The sequence below is a fragment of the Streptopelia decaocto genome, assembly GCF_964273445.1.
Source record: "Streptopelia decaocto genome assembly, chromosome: 4".
Taxonomy (NCBI): domain Eukaryota; kingdom Metazoa; phylum Chordata; class Aves; order Columbiformes; family Columbidae; genus Streptopelia; species Streptopelia decaocto.
The window spans coordinates 68,894,998-68,913,080 of NC_138658.1; the positions used below are offsets into that span (position 1 = coordinate 68,894,998).

Below are 18,083 nucleotides of genomic sequence, written 5' to 3' on the forward strand. Positions count from 1 at the left end.
TACTCAGGGAAGTGGTGGAGTCACCATCCCTGGAGGGGTTAAAGACGTATAGATGTGGCTCTTAGGGACATGGTTTAGTGTCAGAGTTAGTTTATGGTTGGACTCAATGATCTTGAGGGTCTCTTCCAACCAAAATGGTTCTATATAGTTTTCCAGATGCCGGTGACTTCCAGGTTCTCCTGTTTGTTGCCCATGCTGTGCGTGCATTGCTGGAGATGCACTTAAGTTGGGCTATTGGTCCTGCCACCTTTTTGCAGGGAGAAGCTCTGATTCCTGTGTCAGCATTCTCAGGTGTTCTATGGTTACTAACACATCAACGACCCTTGTGTCTTTGCTGCACAGCTCTCTGTCCACTGAGAGTGCAGATTGAATGACCTCGGTAACACACCTCCTCCCAGATATTGGCGTGCTGCCCCCAGGCTTATCTCTAGTGAGCCTGGTTTTATCCCTTGCCCACTTTAAATCTAGTTTAAAGCTCTGTTTGAGTTTAAATAAGTGTAGGCAAATCTGAAGCAAACTGTATAAAAAAAATTTAAAGAGTCATTTGTCTGTTTCAATATGTATCCTGACAAACCGTGTTTACTGTTTCTAGGTAAACAGACTTTCATTTAAGTTGATGTTCTTGCAGCAGCTGAGAATGAAATGTGATTATTTTAAGGTTGAGCTCGGGGAGATTGGCTGCGGGAGGGGGCTTTGGGGAAGCCTTTACATGTTCAGTGAGCAGCTTGACCGTGGCTGGCTGCTGGGTGCCCACCCAGCCGCTCTCTCACTCCTTCTCAACAGGCCAGGGGTGGAAAATAGGATGAAAAAGCTTGTGGGTTGAGATAAAGATAGGGAGATAACTCAACAATTACCTCCATGTGCAAAACAGACTCAATTTGGGGAAGATTAATGTTTTCCTAATTAAAAATAGCCTGCCATAGGCTGGGTGTGGAGATAGCGTTGCAGGGTCCCTGCTCTTCACATGGCAGAAGTAGCTGCTCCATCACTTCTCACAGAAAGGGACCTGGGGGTACTAATTGACAGGAAGCTCAACATGAGCCATCAGTGTGCCCAGGTGGCCAAGAAGGCCAACAGTATCCTGTCCTGTATCAAAAATAGCGTGGTCAGCAGGACAAGGGAAGTGACCCTTCCCCTGTACTCTGCATTGGTGAGGCCACACCTGGAGTATTGTGTTCAGTTCTGGGCCCCTCAGTTCAGGAAAGAGATTGAAGTGCTGGAGCGGGTCCAGAGAAGAGAAACACGACTGGTGAAGGGACTTGAACATAAGACCTATGGGGAGAGGCTGAGGGAGCTGTGGTTGTTTAGTCTAGAGAAGAGGAGGCTTAGAGGTGACCTCATCACTCTCTATAACTACCTGAAGGGAAGTTCTAGCCAGGTGGGGATTGGTCTCTTCTCCCAGGCAGTCAGCAATAGGACAAGGGGGCATGGGCTTAAACTCTGCCAGGGGAAATTTAGGCTGGATATTAGAAAGAAATTCTTTCCAGAGAGAGTGGTCAGGCATTGGAATGGCTGCCCAGGGAGGTGCTGGACTCACCGTCCCTGGAGGTTTTTAAACTGAGATTGGACATGGCACTTAGTGCCGTGATCTAGTAAATGGACTGGAGTTGGACCAAGGGTTGGACTTGATGATCTCTGAGGTCTTTTCCAACCCAGTTGATTCTGTGATTCTGTGATCTGCTTAGCGTGTTGACTTCTTCCCCACGGCAAAACCCCTTTCTCTTCCTCAGGTCTGTTTTCTTTCCTCAGAACTGAAGCTGCGGTTCAGCTGCAGGGCGCTCCCGTTCAGCAGGATACACAGCTAAACGCTTAAGTACTGTGTTCAGTGTATGCTTATGTGCTTCCACAGAAAATACGGATTTGAGCACATGCTCTTCTAGATTAGTATTATGAACACTCAAAAATAGAACAGTGACTTAATCCATCATAAATGAAAACTGACTGCATGGCAGTCTCAAAGATTTGCTACTCTAGTTCAGTGTAACCACCCACATTTTCCCTTTCAGGGGGTTAGCATTATACCGATCTGTAGGGGAAACAGAAATCTTAAATGGTTTGGAGGAGTATTGCAAAAACCCATCCAAAAACTCATGTGTTGTCTAATAAATCATTATTTCACTGTTTTGTTTTGTTTTTTCTTCTTCTCCTGAAGGTGCTGCTAGCATTTTAGTGTGTTAACTACCTGTTCACCTGTCTTGAGTGTGTAATGATATTCTGTAGATAAACACAGAGCAGCTGGCAAAGCTTTAACGAGGCTGTAGCTTTTTTCTCAATGCTTGTTTTTTAAAATCCACATGACCAGTTACCAGTCGTATTCATCTTGGAGTCCTCTTTCTTTTTATCCATGTGCAACATCAGTTTAAGACTTAAATACATTCTACAAACTATGAGTGCTGAGGGGAATTTTTTTTTCCCTTTATTCCTAAACAGATAGGGCTTCAGGTAAGCAGTAGATTAAGAAACAACCAACCAGACAAACAACAAAGCCTCCAAAGCAACTGCACACTTGGAATGGCGGAGTTCCTCTTTCATTTAATGTTGTCAAGGGTTTAGGATTGCGGGGTGACAATAAAACCCTGGCAGATGTATTGTTAACCTCCTCTCCTCCCCTCCTTCCGCCCCTCCCTCTCCCCCCTTCCCACTCAGGACAGGCGATCGGGAGGGAAAGGACAGAGAGAGAAGAGTTGGAAAAATTAATAATGTTTTACTAATGCTACTAATAAGAATAGAGAAAATAATACAAAATATACAAAACCCATCTTGAAAGTCTCAGCAACTGCAGAGCCGGCACTCGAAGTCCTGGACTGGACTGTACAGCCAACCGGAGCTGGATTCAGTCTGTCACTAGGCCTCAGTTCACAGAGACGACTCGCAAGGTCCTCTCCTAATGTCGGCCATAAGCAGAAGGGAAAAAAGAAGGGAGGGCCTGGATCCTTGTGGTCTTCCACTTTTATATGAAGTATTCGCGTGAATGGAGTGTTATACACGGTTGGTCAGTTTCTTGGTCGCCTGTTTCTCGTTGCCCCTCTCACGAGATGTCCATCCATGCTTACCAATAACTTCACATTCCATTGCTATGTTTAGCAAAACATGTATCTGGTTCTCCAGGAAAATGCAGCTAATATGAAGCTTTAGCTGACGTGCAAATTCACTAAAAGAGAAACTTGTTTTTTAACAAAACCAGGACAAATGTGAAAAAAGATGTTTTGCTACTAAACATTATGACAGTTGAATTTAACTATTAGAAATCTTGGCTCACCTGCCTGTTAGAGGATGATTGTTTCTTATTGTTATTCATTAGCATTTGGAAATCAATGAAAAATTCAAAGCACCTGTCCAAAGGAAGGATGTGAGTACATTTGCTTACATGGAGGCTACTGATGTAACAACTGGCTGGTTCCTTTTGTGAAGAAATACCTTAAATCTTTGGAACTTGTCATCTGCCTGTTAAGCCTATTAGTGCAAATGTGACTGGTGCAGTCAGTTTTCAACTGGATAAGTTGCTGTCACTGTAAATCTGTTATTTTTTGAGCTGGCGGTGAATAAACTCAAGCCTTTGTGCCTAAATCCTATTATATTTGAACAAAACACTTTTTCCTTCTGATGATGTTACATAAGTCTCAGTTAAGTTTAATTAGCTTAAAACTAGTTACATGCAACATCAGTTGTAAGCTTTAAAAATAGTACGTTGCCTCATCACTGACTGTGTTTGAAACGCTTAGGACCTAATTGTGCCTTGTGGTGCACGGCACACATTGTCATCTCATGTATGAGTTGTTTTCCAAAATATTAGATGGCGGTTTCTGCATGTTGCAGAGTAGGAGCAAGTTCTTAATCTCCAGCTTTTTCCAGTTGTCGCCTCAAAGGGTATGTGCTTTCAGTTGTGTTGCCCCTTTTCTGATTTCTGTGCTATGCTGTATTTGTCTGTATTTGGCATTGTCTGATAACTGCAACGTCTATTTCAGGGAGTGGAGAGTTGTTGGCTGGGTATGTGGCAATGCACTTCTTTCCTCCAAAATACAGTGGACAAAAGATTTGGGCTGAGAACAACTGGGCTTTCAGTGATAGAGACATTTATACCACCCTTTCCCTTACCAAAGGGCAATGAAGGCAGCTACATCAATGACAGACAGTTCCACTGATGTGAATGCCACGGCCTTTCTCTAAAACTCTTCACTTGGGCCATTAGAGATGTAGCACCAGCTTTATCAGAGCAGAAGCTGTTGAATGGGCAGTTTGCCGTTTGTTAGCCCTCCTGGCTAAGGAAGGGTAACGTCATGGGGCACCCGCAGCGATTGAAACTATCAGGCATAGAATATCACCCAGTACTGTCCTGCGATTGTTTGTGGATGCGTTTGCTGTGAAGTGTAATAAAATACATATACTTCTGTAAAAATACGCCCTTTGCCATTATAAAGTACTGCTTGAAAAGTTACTCTGATGGATATAGATTTACTTTGTTCTCTCATCAAAAAGCTATCTGGGTTTACCGTCGGCAAAATGCATATAATTAATGCTTTTCCATACAGTTTCGTTCCATAGGGATCGGGTTAGGGTTTCTGAGCGTGCGAGGGAGACACAAATGTTTAGTGCTGGAAAGGTGATGGTGAACAAGGGGGATCTGGAGCCCTTCATCCTGAGTCCGTGGATTTGATTTTATGCAGGGCTGGGGTTTAGCTGTTGTTCTGAAACCTTTAGATCAGCAATTCAAAAATGATGAATATTATTTTCCGGAGGATAACTGACAGGCATCAGAAGATAATTACACTGCTAGCTGGGATCTTGCTCATCTGTATGGTTCCCTTGCCTCAGTCTATTCTTTAGCTCATTTGGAATGTCTCTTTTGGGAGGGGCTCCGTTCCTGCTGCAGTGTCAGTGGAAGAAGAATCCTGAACAATATCTTTGCTTCCCTACAAAAGATCACGGAAACCTGGGGGAAACGTTCCCTTTAGTGTTAAAAATTATGGGCTGCTGTCACTTATAAGATGATGCATATTTTATGTGTTAGTTGAAAAAAGAGGCAGTATTGATACTTGAAAGCTGTTGTTTAAAATCAAGCAAAAGGTACTTGTGATTTTGTTTCAAAAGGAAGAAATCCTCTCCAGAAAGAACCGTTTTGTCTGGAAATGTTTTTTCAAGATGATTCTTAAATTCCAGAATTACTGAATGTTTTGAGATTGATCTCTTGGCACCCCAGCTTCTCATTGTAATACCAGGTTTTGGTCTAGCTCTTTGCTTCTGCCCTGTGGTGAGAAGCCTGTGCTAGAATTTCTTCCTTTCCCGGTTAGTTGACACTTCTTTTTAGTGACAGCTTCTGGTTGTGATAGACCACCTTGTTTATGAGATGTGAGAACAACATCTTTTCATATCATAATGTACTAAGTGATTTTGCAGGCCTGTTACTCATCTAATAACCTGTGGCTCATGGGTCTCTTAAATTAAGATGTTTTCCTTTTAACGTTCTATTATAGTCCATACAAATCCTGATTGATAAATCAGATCAGAACTCATTATGCAACAAACAGAACTATCCTAACCATGGTCACTATTCATTGGTAGGACTTCATGGGCAAAAACGATTGACGGGTTCAGTAGTAGATACAGCTTGTATCACACAGCCAGTTCTAATCTGGCCTTGTGGATGGCGGGCCATTGTCTTGTGATTTTGATCTCTGACCTACTGAGAGTGGTATCTAATACAAAGTAAAAGTCATTAAAATAAATATTCAGTGAGTGATCTTTCATAAAAAACATGAATGATGTGGCATTACATGACTTGACTAAATGTTTTAAAAAACAAATGGTGTGCTGATCTCTGTGCTAAGTGGAGTGATAGACAATGTACATCGCACAAATCAGGATACGAAGTTGTGTGACCCACGTCTGAAGCGTTGATTTCACATCTGTGGAGAACATGCACCAGTGGTATGGTAAATTATGTGCTGGCAGTATAGCTACACAGATTAATGTGGACCATTGAGTGGGTTGAACATTAGAGGTGAAATATAAAGAAACATTAGACAGAAGGAATGCAGAGTGTACTTAGAGAATGAGACTCCTGCCTGGATAGCTCACACTCAGGAGGGCGTTGGGATGAGAACAGGTTTAAAACTATCACTACACACAAAAACTTCCACACATCCACCCCCAAAATCCAACCAAACAAAAATCCCCTTCAAAATCCCAAACCCCTATGTGCAACATACAGTGACGAAATGATTAAAGGGGCCACTGCGGTCTGTGGATACAGAAATGGGCAAATAGAATGAACAGGAATACTCAGTGCTTTATAGTGGAAAAAGGCAAAATGAGCAGTAGCTAGAAGCTGAAGTCCAGCAAATCAAAACAAGATATTAGATGCATTAATTTGATGGTAAATATGATTGATTCTTGAAACAAACTACCAGGATAAGTGATAGTTTCTCTGTTAGGTGCTTTCATATGGAGCCTCTCCATTAATTTGGGCAGCTGAGGCTGGGAGTTACTAATTCCGCCAAAGAATAATAAGTAATTTGGATGCCATTATTTGAACCATATTTTGCATAATCTGAAAGTAAAAATTGGTATAGAGCATGGTGCTATCTCTAATTTTCTACTACCAATTGGAACAAATTGAACTTAGAAAGTTGAGATTACTTGTTTTAAACAGCCCCCTGCTAAGAGATTGAGCTTCATGCAGCTTTGGTTTGCCAGAGACCACATATGACTGACACAATTAATCAAAGATCGCACTACTAATCCGCACCAAACATAACACAGTTGAGAGAACTCAATTAAAACTTTTGTTCTTCCACTTTAAAAGATCAGCCACGTGGGAGTGAAGTATCTCAGCCTTGCTCGTTTTGCTTGAGACCCATCTTAATAAATTGCCTTATTTTGCTTCTGCAGTGCAATTTAGAAGCTTGTACATCAGCAGTCATGCTTTGCCACAATTCCACGCATGAACTCCTGCATCTTTGGTTAACAACTTCGTCTGGAAAGTTTTAATAGATGTAGGTAAATGCTGAAGGAAAATGTAAAAATCTGAAAGAATAAAAATAATTGGGTAAGGGAAATACTGAAAGAAATGCTTTACTAAGCCTTACTTTATAAATACAGAAATTTAGAACCAAACAAAATTAAATGTAGTAGTTTACTTATAGACTCTCTTTCTTATTAGAATTCATTTTGAATCTTGTTTGTTTCCCTATCACAAGCTTGATCCTTCTCCCCGGACACCTTAGATAAAGGCTACAGTGAAGACTCTAAATTTTTCACAGCTTACGCTTCAGGTACTGAAACTGCTCCACAAAAGACAACATTGAAAGGATCAAGAGCAAGAAGCTTATGATTGGAAAGGCGCTCAATTTTGTAGAAAGTGGATGTTTAAAGAAGAAAAAAAAAGTTGTAAGACTTATATTACTACATTTCAACTGCCTGAGAAGATGTTTCATTTCTGACTTGGTTCAGAATTTGCATGGTATTAAGTGCTGAGGTAGGAAGGTGCTGGGCAGTGTGTCACTTCCAGCAATGGAAAGGCAGCCTTAAATTCTGTGTTCGTGCCCAAATGAGACATGGAGCAATCAGGCGTTTTCTGTTTTCATAGAGGACTCTTGTCCCATTAAATTGCTGACTGAGAACCAAGCCAGCACTTAATGCTGAGGTAGTGTTTGTATTTCTTGTAAGACTGAACCTTTTTCCTGAAGTCTTAAAGTAATAAAATACTTGGCAGTCGTTAACTCGCTGATCCTGTCAAGTGTGGAGGATGTACACTGTCCTCTTCAAAATGTGTTAATACTCTGTTGTTCCTTTTCAGGGACCAAACAGCTGTGTGGGTTTTAATGGTTTTGTACTATGAAGACATTAAAGGATTTTTCTGCAGGAGATGTATCTTGTGGACACCAGAACAGGGAGTTTAAAAATGTGTTGTGGTATCTTCTGCTCATTTTTTTTTTTTAAGTATGAAGCAAAAATAATTGCTTTTTTCCAGTATTCCCGATGGGCATTTATTGTGCTTTCGCCACTGCTGAACCTGTGTTGCTGTTGGCAGAGGTTTGCTACTGATCTTCTTGTGTGATTGCAAACAACTTGTGTGTTCTGCACCGGAGCTGCGGGACTGGGCGGATGTGCAGGGCAGGATTCAGCTCTAGGACATGTTTATCCCTGTTATTGCTTTAAACATGCGCTTTGGTAACGGCAGCATTTCTGATTCCACTGCATCCTTATCACAGAATCGACTGGGTTGGAAGAGACCTCAGAGGTCACCACGTCCAACCCTTGGTCCAACTCCAGTTCACTTAGTAGATCATGGCACTAAGTGCCATGTCCAATCTCAGTTTAAAAACCTCCAGGGACGGCGAGTCCAGCACCTCCCTGGGCAGCCATTCCAATGCCTGACCACTCTCTCTGGAAAGAATTTCTTTCTAATCTCCAGCCTAAATTTCCCCTGGCAGAGTTGAAGCCCATGCCCCCTTGTCCTATTGCTGACTGCCTGGGAGAAGAGACCAATCCCACCTGGCTATAACTTCCCTTCAGGTAGTTCTAGAGAGTGCTGAGGTCACCTCTAAGCCTCCTCTTCTCCAGACTAAACAACCCCAGCTCCCTCAGCCTCTCCCCATAGGGCTTGTGTTCAGGTCCCTTCACCAGTCTTGTTGCTCTTATGCGCAGCCCTTAAGAACTTTGCTGTTTTATCCTTTTACAATAGTGTAAATGCTTTGTGTTTCAGAGAAAAAAATTACGGTTCACAACACATACTTCCTCACAATATCCTCGGTATTTTTGTCTTTTGCCATTTGTCGCATTTGGTGACGTTGCCTTTTAAAGTGATGTTATCTTTTGTTTTGCTGTTGACTGATTTCTTCTTTGTGTTGCACTTGTTTCTTTAGGGACATGTTTTGCTCTGATGTACTTACCTTGTATATCTTTGTTACTTATCATTTAAATGCGTTGTATCTTGGTAATTTCAACATTTTCAGTGGGTTTTTTTTAGTTTGTAAAAGCACGGTTTTCTTTTAATGCAATGGTTTTATTTACCTGAAAGTTCTTCCCTGTGTTATTGTAGGTTTTGTTTGTTTGTTTGGCATTTTCTCCCTCAATATTTGAGTCTCTAAATTGCTTCCTTGCAACTTTGTTTCTATTTTTACTCATTATTTACATAACCCGGCCCTTCTAAAAGCACTTTTGTGTTGTTCTATTCTTCAGTGCATTAACAATCAATTTCAGATATTTTACAGTTGTTTGTTTTCTGTGGTATCAGGCGTTTTTTTTTCCCCTCTCATCTAGTGACAACTAATTCTGATTCCCACTCTACAGTTAATATAATGTTTCTTACACTGTGATTAAAACCAACTATTTTCATTTTATACACATCTCCCACAGATCTTGTGTATGTTTTACTGATGACTTCTTTGGAATAATAGGAGGTTGTGCTTATCTGAGCCCAGGAATCTTTCACCAAGTTCCTGGCAGCTACAGAAAGCTGCTCCCTCCCTCCTCCCACTTGTATCTCCACTCTTTTAACAGCCAAAATTCTTATCTCCTCCCACACACACTGATTTGCTGTTTTTTTTTTTTTTTCTTCCAATATTTTGATAACACCTTTCATAGGGATCAAAATTTCCAGTTCTTAATATTAAAAACATTTCCCTTTTATGGGGTAAACTTTTATTATTAATGCTTCTCAATATTTTTTGGTTCTATGATAATTGTTATTTTGTTTTAATGTGGCCAAAAATCCATTATGATAATTCTTTTCTTTGCCATTTGCAACCCTTGTGGCTTAGTTTTCTCTCTCTAATGACTTGTTTAGTTCTGTTATTTGCTTTGTGAAGTCTTTACGTCTATTTGGTGCTGGTAACTTATTTAGTAGATCCAGTACTTTTCCCTTCTGCGATTTGATTCTTGTGATTCTCCAGGTGAGGATTCTGACCCCACAGCACCGTGTGTCCTGTTGCAGGGTTACCACACGGCTTGATAGATTATCACAGTGCTCGGTAGATTTTGGACTTTTAGTTTGTTTTAACTGAACTGCACTTCTGTTTCATAAACAAAACTTGTGATTTGGTTATTTGCCCCACCAGATAATTATGCCACAAGTAGTGAGAACACCAGGATGATTTTGGCAATCATGGCAGCTCAGTAATGCTCTAAGTTTATTACATGAGTTTATTACACTACTTATCTCAATTAAATGTAAAAAAACCAATCGCAATACATAGAATTAGCTGAAGCGGGTTTTTTATTTGCGAATGTCATGTAATATTGTGTGTATCTCTGTCTTGAATGCAGAGAACAGACCCGCAGCTCCTTGCCCAGTTCTACTACGCTGATGAGGAACTAAATCAAGTGGCGGCCGAACTGGACAGTTTGGATGGAAGAAAAGACCCACAGAGATGTACGCTGCTCGTCAACCAGTTTCGCTCTTGTCAGGTAATCAAACCTTCCTGATCCCACTGACATTTTGGTGTACATTAAATGCGTTACATTGTTATTTATTGCGTTAATTAGTTTTTATTGTCAAATCCCTTTAAAATTAACCTTTGGTAGATATATGTGTTTCCTTAGTGTAAAGGTTGGATCTTTGAAAACAGTATTCATAAATGAAATCTCCTGCATCTCATTTAAGAGTCTGGTGATGCTTTCCGTTAAATAAGAACATACATCAAAGACTTTGTTTCCTTTATATAAAACAAGCATACAGAGCTTATTGGAACATGAAGTCTTGAAGATGAGAGGAACTACTGGGCAACCAAGCAAATGAGGATTATTATCTGTCAGTTATTTCCAAAGTATGAATCTGTCCCTAAGTTCACATTTTGTAATGTAGTTCACCTAAAAAAAAGGTTTCTGAGAGTATTTGCTGAAACTATGGTTATACTTTGGGCAGGAGTTGAAGGGAGAAGAACCAGAGACTGGAGAGACCAATTCAGCTGAGTCCAGCTCTCTAACCTGGATGGTTTGGGACTTTGATATATTATAATAAGAACAATTCAGAAATTGAAAAACCATTAAAAATATAATTTTCCCTGTCATGATGTGTGCCTTTGTACAACAAGTTTTTCAATAATAAAATTCAAAATCAGAGGTGGAAACTACTTCTGTGGTACTCTTCATACTTACACGGATACTTAGATACTTCTTCTCTCAGTCACACCCAGGAAAAGCACTTTAAATCAAAGGAGACCCAAGTCCAGAATACACCATGCTCAGGTGATGCAAGGATTTCAATGTGAAAAGCAAACACTTGCTGTCAATTCAAGAGAATTGTAAGTGGAAACGCCATAGTAATAAATATTCATTAACATCTCTACGTAGTAAAAAATGGCAGGTTTTTTGATTCATCCCTTGCTAGAATTTCTTACTGCTACCAATAGTAAAATGTGCCAAACTTCATTATGTGGAAGAAATTTCTCGCTAATCAAGTGAAGATGGGTTTGAAGAACAGTGCCCTGATCACCATAGAAAATGTTCACATTAAGTTGGCTAAGTCTGAAAAGGAAAAGTCAGTGACTATCTGCTTGCTTGCAAGAAAAGTAAGTTTTTAAAGTGCAGGGTTTTTTGAAGAGCACTTATAGAGAAAGAGTTGACAGTCAATTTATTGTTATGTCAGATACAATTTTAATACTTCTGTCTACTTTGAATATCTTCAGTTTCCTGCTGTACTGTCACTGGAGAAAAACGTGGAGTTTAAGGGTTTACCAAACTGGAAACTGGGTTTTGTAATAGTCAACATTCAGTGACTTGGAGGGAAAAAAATAGGGGTGAGAGTTATCCCGAAAGGTCATTGACTTCAGTCTCTGTGTGATAGTTCAGCTGTACTTAAATCACTTTTCACAAGTATTTGTCTGACTTGTTCTTCCAAACCTCCAGTAATGGACATTCCACAAACTTTCTAGGCATATTATTTCCAGACCCTTTTTTTTAGGAAAGGCTTTCTGAAAGTAAGGGTGGATGACCAATATCATGGTGCGAGATAATCTCCTTGTTTGTTGTTTTATCCCTGGAGGTGACAGTTCAGTTCTCTGCAGGTGCCCAGGTTTTCTGGTGTGTTTCTTGTAACACAGGCAGACCAGAGGAGCTGGTCTGCTCAAATAGTGATTTCTCTGGGTGTTTCACCTCTAGGAATGCAGGAAACACCAACTCTGACAGCTCCTTGGTCACTTCACTTGGCTTGTTATATAGTGACTCACCACCTTGTGACTCTTAGTACCTTCTGATGCCTGGTAATTTCTTCCTTGCGTTCGTCAAACAGATTGCTGTTACTAAAACAAGCTGTTGCTGGAGCTGAAAGAAAAGATGGAGATGGTTTTATGTTTTCGTGTAACTGTTTTTTCTTTTTAATTTCCAGTTTTTGGGGTTCTGCAGAATAGGTCAGATCATTGTCAAATCTCTTTGCTAATTAGTACCTACATTATTTTGCGGCAATGTGTGAGCAATGCTTTTTGGTTTTTCGTTTTAAGAATTTGTCACATAAATGCCAAACATGAGAAGGAGCAGGATTTTAGCAAGTATTCAGAGTGTAGGTATTTACTAAACAAATATTGCATGGCGAGAGGAGAAACCAGCGTAAGGTTTGGTGCAGATGGAGAACCAGCAGCCAGGCCTGGGGTCAGAACGGTTGTAGCGGAAGGCTGTGCACACGAAGAGCTGGAGAACAGCCGCGTTGTGCAACACCTCTGTGGTAGCTGCCACAACAGCACATAACTCTGAGACCTTTTCTTTATTTTAGACAAGTGCTCTTTGTGACTCTTGAAGCAATGCTTTGGAGAAAGATTTTGTGACTGTAGAATATAATTACCCAGACTCCCAGTCTTTGTGTGATTTCTTTTTTTCCTATTTTGTCCTTGTTTTTCCATGTATTATGAGGCTTTCCAGACTACTTCATTTTTTTATCTCCATTAAGCTAACAGAGGCATCCTTTTTCTACCAGACTAAGTGTTTTCAAGGGATGAAGATTTCTAAAACCTTTTGACCTTCTGTCTTTTCATTTGGTTCTGAAATTATTATATTTTTCCCAGGTTGTTTATTTTCGGGTGATTTACTGATAGCACCTGCATGATTAACAGATGCTGTTTGGAAATTTTATTTATGTCTTTAAACTAGTGTGATTTTATGAAACATCAACAAGCCTTACAAATTCTGATTCTTTTTAGGGAGAGGTTCTGGTCTGTTGGATCTTAACCATATCTGAAGAGCTAAGTTTTTTTATTTTTGTGTGTATTTTCAACTTTTGATACTATTGTTAAAGAGCTCCAAGTTTACTGTAGTGTTTGAAGAGATTCAGAGAAGACCAAAGGGCTCTATCTGAAGGATGTAATGCTTTATAGTGGACATTTGTCAAGGGTTTAGATTGCGGGGTGACAATAAAACCCTGGCAGATGTATTGTTAACCTCCTCTCCTCCCCCCACTTCCCCCTTTTGCCCCTCTCTCTCCCCCCTTCCCACTGCCGACAGGCGATCGGGAGGGAAAGGAGGACAGAGAAGAGAGTTGGAAAAATTAAAAATGTTTTACTAATGCTACTAATAAGAATAGAAAAAATAATACAAAATATACAAAACCAATCTTGAAAGTCTCAGCAACTGCAGAGCCGGCACCCAAAGTCCTGGACTGGACTCTGCAGCCAACCGGAGCTGGATTCAGTCTGTCACTAGGCCTCAGTTCACAGGGAGGACTAGCAAGGTCCTCTCCTAATGTCGGCCATAAGGAAAAGGGAAAAGGAGGAAGAAAAGGGATGAGATCCTCGTGATCTCCCACTTTTATATGAAGTATTCGCGTGAATGGAATGTTATACACAGTTGGTCAGTTTCTTGGTCACTTGTTTCTCGTCGCCCCTCTTGCGAGATGTCCATCCATGCTTATCAATAACCTCGCATTCCATTGCTAGGTTTACCAAAACATGTATCTGGTTCTCCAGGAAAATGCAGCTAATATGAAGCTTTAGCTGACGTGCAAATTCACTAAAAGAGAAACTTGTTTTTTAACAAAACCAGGACAACATTCTTAATGTTTTTTGTCTTGACAAAACCAGCAGTATTAGTCAAGGCGAGGTGAAGGTGGGGGCACTGTGCTGTTCCCATCGATGTGCAGAGAACTTCAGACTGTTGACTCCCTATTAGTAAAAAACTGCAGCTCTGAACCTTGTCTTTTACTGTTTTGCCTTAGTACTATTTGATGATAAAAATCACACTTTTTACAGTAAATTAACTCTTCTGAAAACTTCCGAAGATCCTGCAATTTGGATTTCAAATGCTGTGAGTTGACTGTATAGCATGATGCTGAGTGGTGTGTATCTATGAGTAGGAATCAAGGCAACGGTTTTCAAAGCTTCACTTTTCATTTCCACGTTTATGTTATTTAACTTTTGTTTTTTCAGTTATGGTAGCTTGTTATAAAAATGACATCTCTTGTTTTGCTTTTGTGTTTGCATGTCAGTGGTAGAATATTCTAGCAACATGTCTATTAATACAGCATCTTGCAATTATTGTGTGGTTAATACCTATCTAACAGAATAAAACACTTATTCCTCTACTGGTGTCTGTTGAAATGAGCAATAACTTAAGTGTGTGGAGATGCACAATGAGAAGCTGTGTAGTTTTTTCTTAAATGGAAGAAACGGTAGATAGCATGTCATACTTTGGTTTGTTGAACTTGACTTATGGTAATAAAAAGGGCAAGTTTGGGTTTTTTTTTTTCTTAAGGAAAACATGTTTGCCTCAGTGAATTTTGAGTAATACGCAGTGCTGGTGCTTCTGGGGTTTTTTTCCCTGCAACACAAATAATAAGTTGCTGTATTTTTATACCAGTGGCGTAATAAGGTGTCCTTTCCTATGCTGCTCCCATCATCACACGGTGTTGAATTTCATAAGAAGTAATGGTACTTTATGTATACTTTTTAATTAATGACTCATGCATTTGTGGTCATTTGCTAAATTAATTTGCCTTGATCATTGCTATTTTCACATTGATTAATATCTTGTTACTTGAGTTGATAAACTGGTTTAGAACAATTTCTCGGCCATTTAAGTGGAATTAGATTCATGGTTACGTATTGCAGAACTTCATTGGTTTCATTTAAGATCAAACAGTAAAAAACCCCTTTGTTTCTAACCCAGAGATTTTGTTAGGACTTGTACATCAGTGCATCAGTAATTCACATTGTGAAAGTGGCTTTAGGACCATAGTATTTGCTTGCTGTTTCAGTACGCTGAGGATTATTTCTCTGTGTATAGTAACGAGGTCTCAGAAGAGCATGAGTCAGTTCCCATCATGGTTTTATCAAAATTATTCCTTGAACTGCAGATTGTGCCTCAGCAATGTGTAATTTGATCTGCTAAAGCACATTAGGAAGGAATTTGCCCCTGTCAGAGCATTGACCTGGAGCAAACCACGGACTCCCCTGGCTGTGTTACCCCTCACGCTGAACCACAGAGCGGTAAAATGGGGAATTTATAATCTTTGTGAAACATGACTCTGGCTCCCTGGTAGGAGTGACTGACACTGCGTTGACTGGCAGCACATTATATTGGCTCTTCACTCTTTTCCTGCTATTCGCCGGCATGGGAAGCACCTCTTGAATTACTGCAGTTGGCAGCCCAACATTTTCAAGTCAGCTCTTGGCAGTTTGTTTGTTGTAATATCAGGCTTTAAAATGTAGCCTTTAGTGGGCTGCTTTGTGCGTAGGTCACTCCTCTGTGTAGTGGGTGAAAAGCAGAGACCTGTGAATCTGAGCCTCATTATCTGTCATAGCTTAAGTTAATGTTGCTGAAGAATCGGACCCCATAGAGAAAGCTGAAGCATATTTCAGTGTTGTGTTATCACTTGTCTGTCTCAGTTTATGTAGCAGTATAAAATATGTGATGAAAATTATCAAAAATTCTGTGTTTCAACCAGACATATCTCCATATTTCTTCCAGCCCAATTTAACAACTGAAAGTGTCACTAAGAGATGAGATTCAACTGTCAGTGAAAACAAAGCTTTTCCCTTATTGTAAAGGAGTATGTGTTAGAGTGGTTCGCATCTACAGGCTGAAGGAGCCAACTGTAGAGTGTGGGAAGAGGATAAAAATGGCTTGTGGGAAACAATAACATGGTAGAGGGTACAATACTGCTGGGAGCCCATCCTTTGTAACAGAGTGGTATGTGAAAATCATAGAATCACAGAACGGTTTGGTTTGGAAGGGACCTTGAAGATCATCTAGTTTGAACGCCTTGCCATGGGCAGGGACACCTTCCACTCGACCAGGTTGCTCAAAGGCCCATCCAGTCTGGCCTTGAACACTTCCAGGGATGGGGCATCCACAGCTCCTCTGGGCAGCTGTTCCAGTGTCTCACCACTCTTATAGTGAAGAATTTCTTCCTAAAACCTAATCCAGGTCTTCCAGTTTAAAGCTGTTACCCTTCATCCTATCACTAAACTCCCTGATAAAGAGTCCCTGCCTGTCTTTCTTGTAGGTCCCCTTTACATACTGGCAGGTTGCTGTAAGGTCTCCCTGGAACCTCCTCTTCTGCACTCTGAACCCCAGCTCTCTCAGCTTGTCTCCAGCAGGTCAATGTCTGTCCTGTACTGAGGACTACCAGAGCTGGACACAGGGCTCCAGGTGGGGCCTCACCAGAGGGGACCAGAGGGGCAGAATCACCTCCTTTGGCCTTTTGAGGCAGCCCAGGACACCATTGGCTTTCTGCAGGTACACATTGCCTCCTCATGTCCTGCCTTTCATCCACCAGTATCCCCAAGTCCTGCTTCTTAGGGCTGCTCTCAGTCCACTCATTGCATAGCCCCTGTGTTTGGGGGTTACGCAGGCCCAGGACCTTATGCTTGACCTTGTTGAATGCTCTTAATCTTTGAAATTTTTGTATATCTTAAAAGCTTAAAAACATTATTTGCTTTCTGAAAGTGGAGCTGGATGGATAAGATAAGTCTAAAAGTGAGGGAGACTCTTCATCGAATGCTCTTTACTGTCTTACTGAACCAGTGATGTTGTTTGACAATGGATTACTTAAGGAGGTAGCTATCAATTCTGCCTGATACAGGGAAACCAGTCTGGTTGCCTTGCAACATGCACATGGGTACATTTCTAGATCGCTTTTTTCTTTAATTAAAAGCAAATAAACAAAAAAACCACCACCATCACACATAATGCTGGAGTTGTTGCAGGGTTTGCAGAATGCCCGGTACAATTTCCCAGGTGGAGGAGAACCGTGAGTGAGCTGCAGTGAACTCTGTCATAGAACATGGACGGGTTTCTCTGTTGCGGGAAGTGGAGAGGATCTTCGGAGTATGACTTCTGAATTTTTATATATATTTAAAAATAAGAAGTTGGTGTAGCATGGAATGACAACACAGGTGGCAATCAATAATGCACAAGAGTGTAACTGAAGCTAGACTGGCAAGTTGCTAAATAATGAAAAGGGAACTTATCTTTGTATAGAAAATACGATTAATTTTTTATCAGTGGAAAAGGGATGTGATTATATTAAATAGTGCATGCTGGGGAGGGCATAGGTTGTTATCGAAGGGACTGTGACAGGAGGTTCTCTTGCACCATCTGCTCACGGTGACCCATTCATCACACGCCAACTCCTATGGAAAGACACTGTCTTTGGAAGATGAGGTAGCCATCCATTTAAAGCATGAGGAGATATGAGGAGAGCACGATTAATATTTTATCTATACTTCAGTTAGAACAGGATTCTTGTGGTGACTTTTTTTTGGTCCAGGTGTCACAAGTTTTGTTTATATTAAAAAATGTGGCATTTTCTTCTTTGTGAAGGAGAACATGGCTGTAGAAGGCTCTTAATTTCTAAGGTTATGAATTCTTCCAATATTCTATTTAAAAAGATAAAGTAACATTGAATATCTTAATGCATGATTGTCTGCTCTAGATCATACTTTTTATATTAAGAAAAATGGACATGTTGGTGTGTTGATTGAATATTGACATAGTGGACCTGAGACACGCAGGTGTAATTCCCAGAGCATTTAAAGGCTAAATGAGGACAGTGGAACCAGGTCGTTTTAAAACTGACTTTTCTCAGCACTTGGGAAGTATGAGACTCTACCAGATCCAGTTCTGTAGGAATTAATGTAATGTGACATGTCTGACTA

The 18,083-nt window shown here is 40.5% G+C and overlaps 1 protein-coding gene across 2 annotated transcripts in view; it reads left to right on the forward strand.

Moving 5' to 3' along the window:
* The window catches only part of ZFYVE28 (zinc finger FYVE-type containing 28), a 160,036-nt gene that overhangs the window by 68,500 nt on the left and 73,453 nt on the right, over window positions 1-18,083 (forward strand). For both annotated transcript variants that reach the window (XM_082050423.1, XM_082050424.1), the window contains exon 2: window positions 10,267-10,407. In XM_082050423.1, the coding sequence (XP_081906549.1) occupies window positions 10,267-10,407 (141 nt within the window). The remainder of the gene's footprint in view (window positions 1-10,266; window positions 10,408-18,083) is intronic.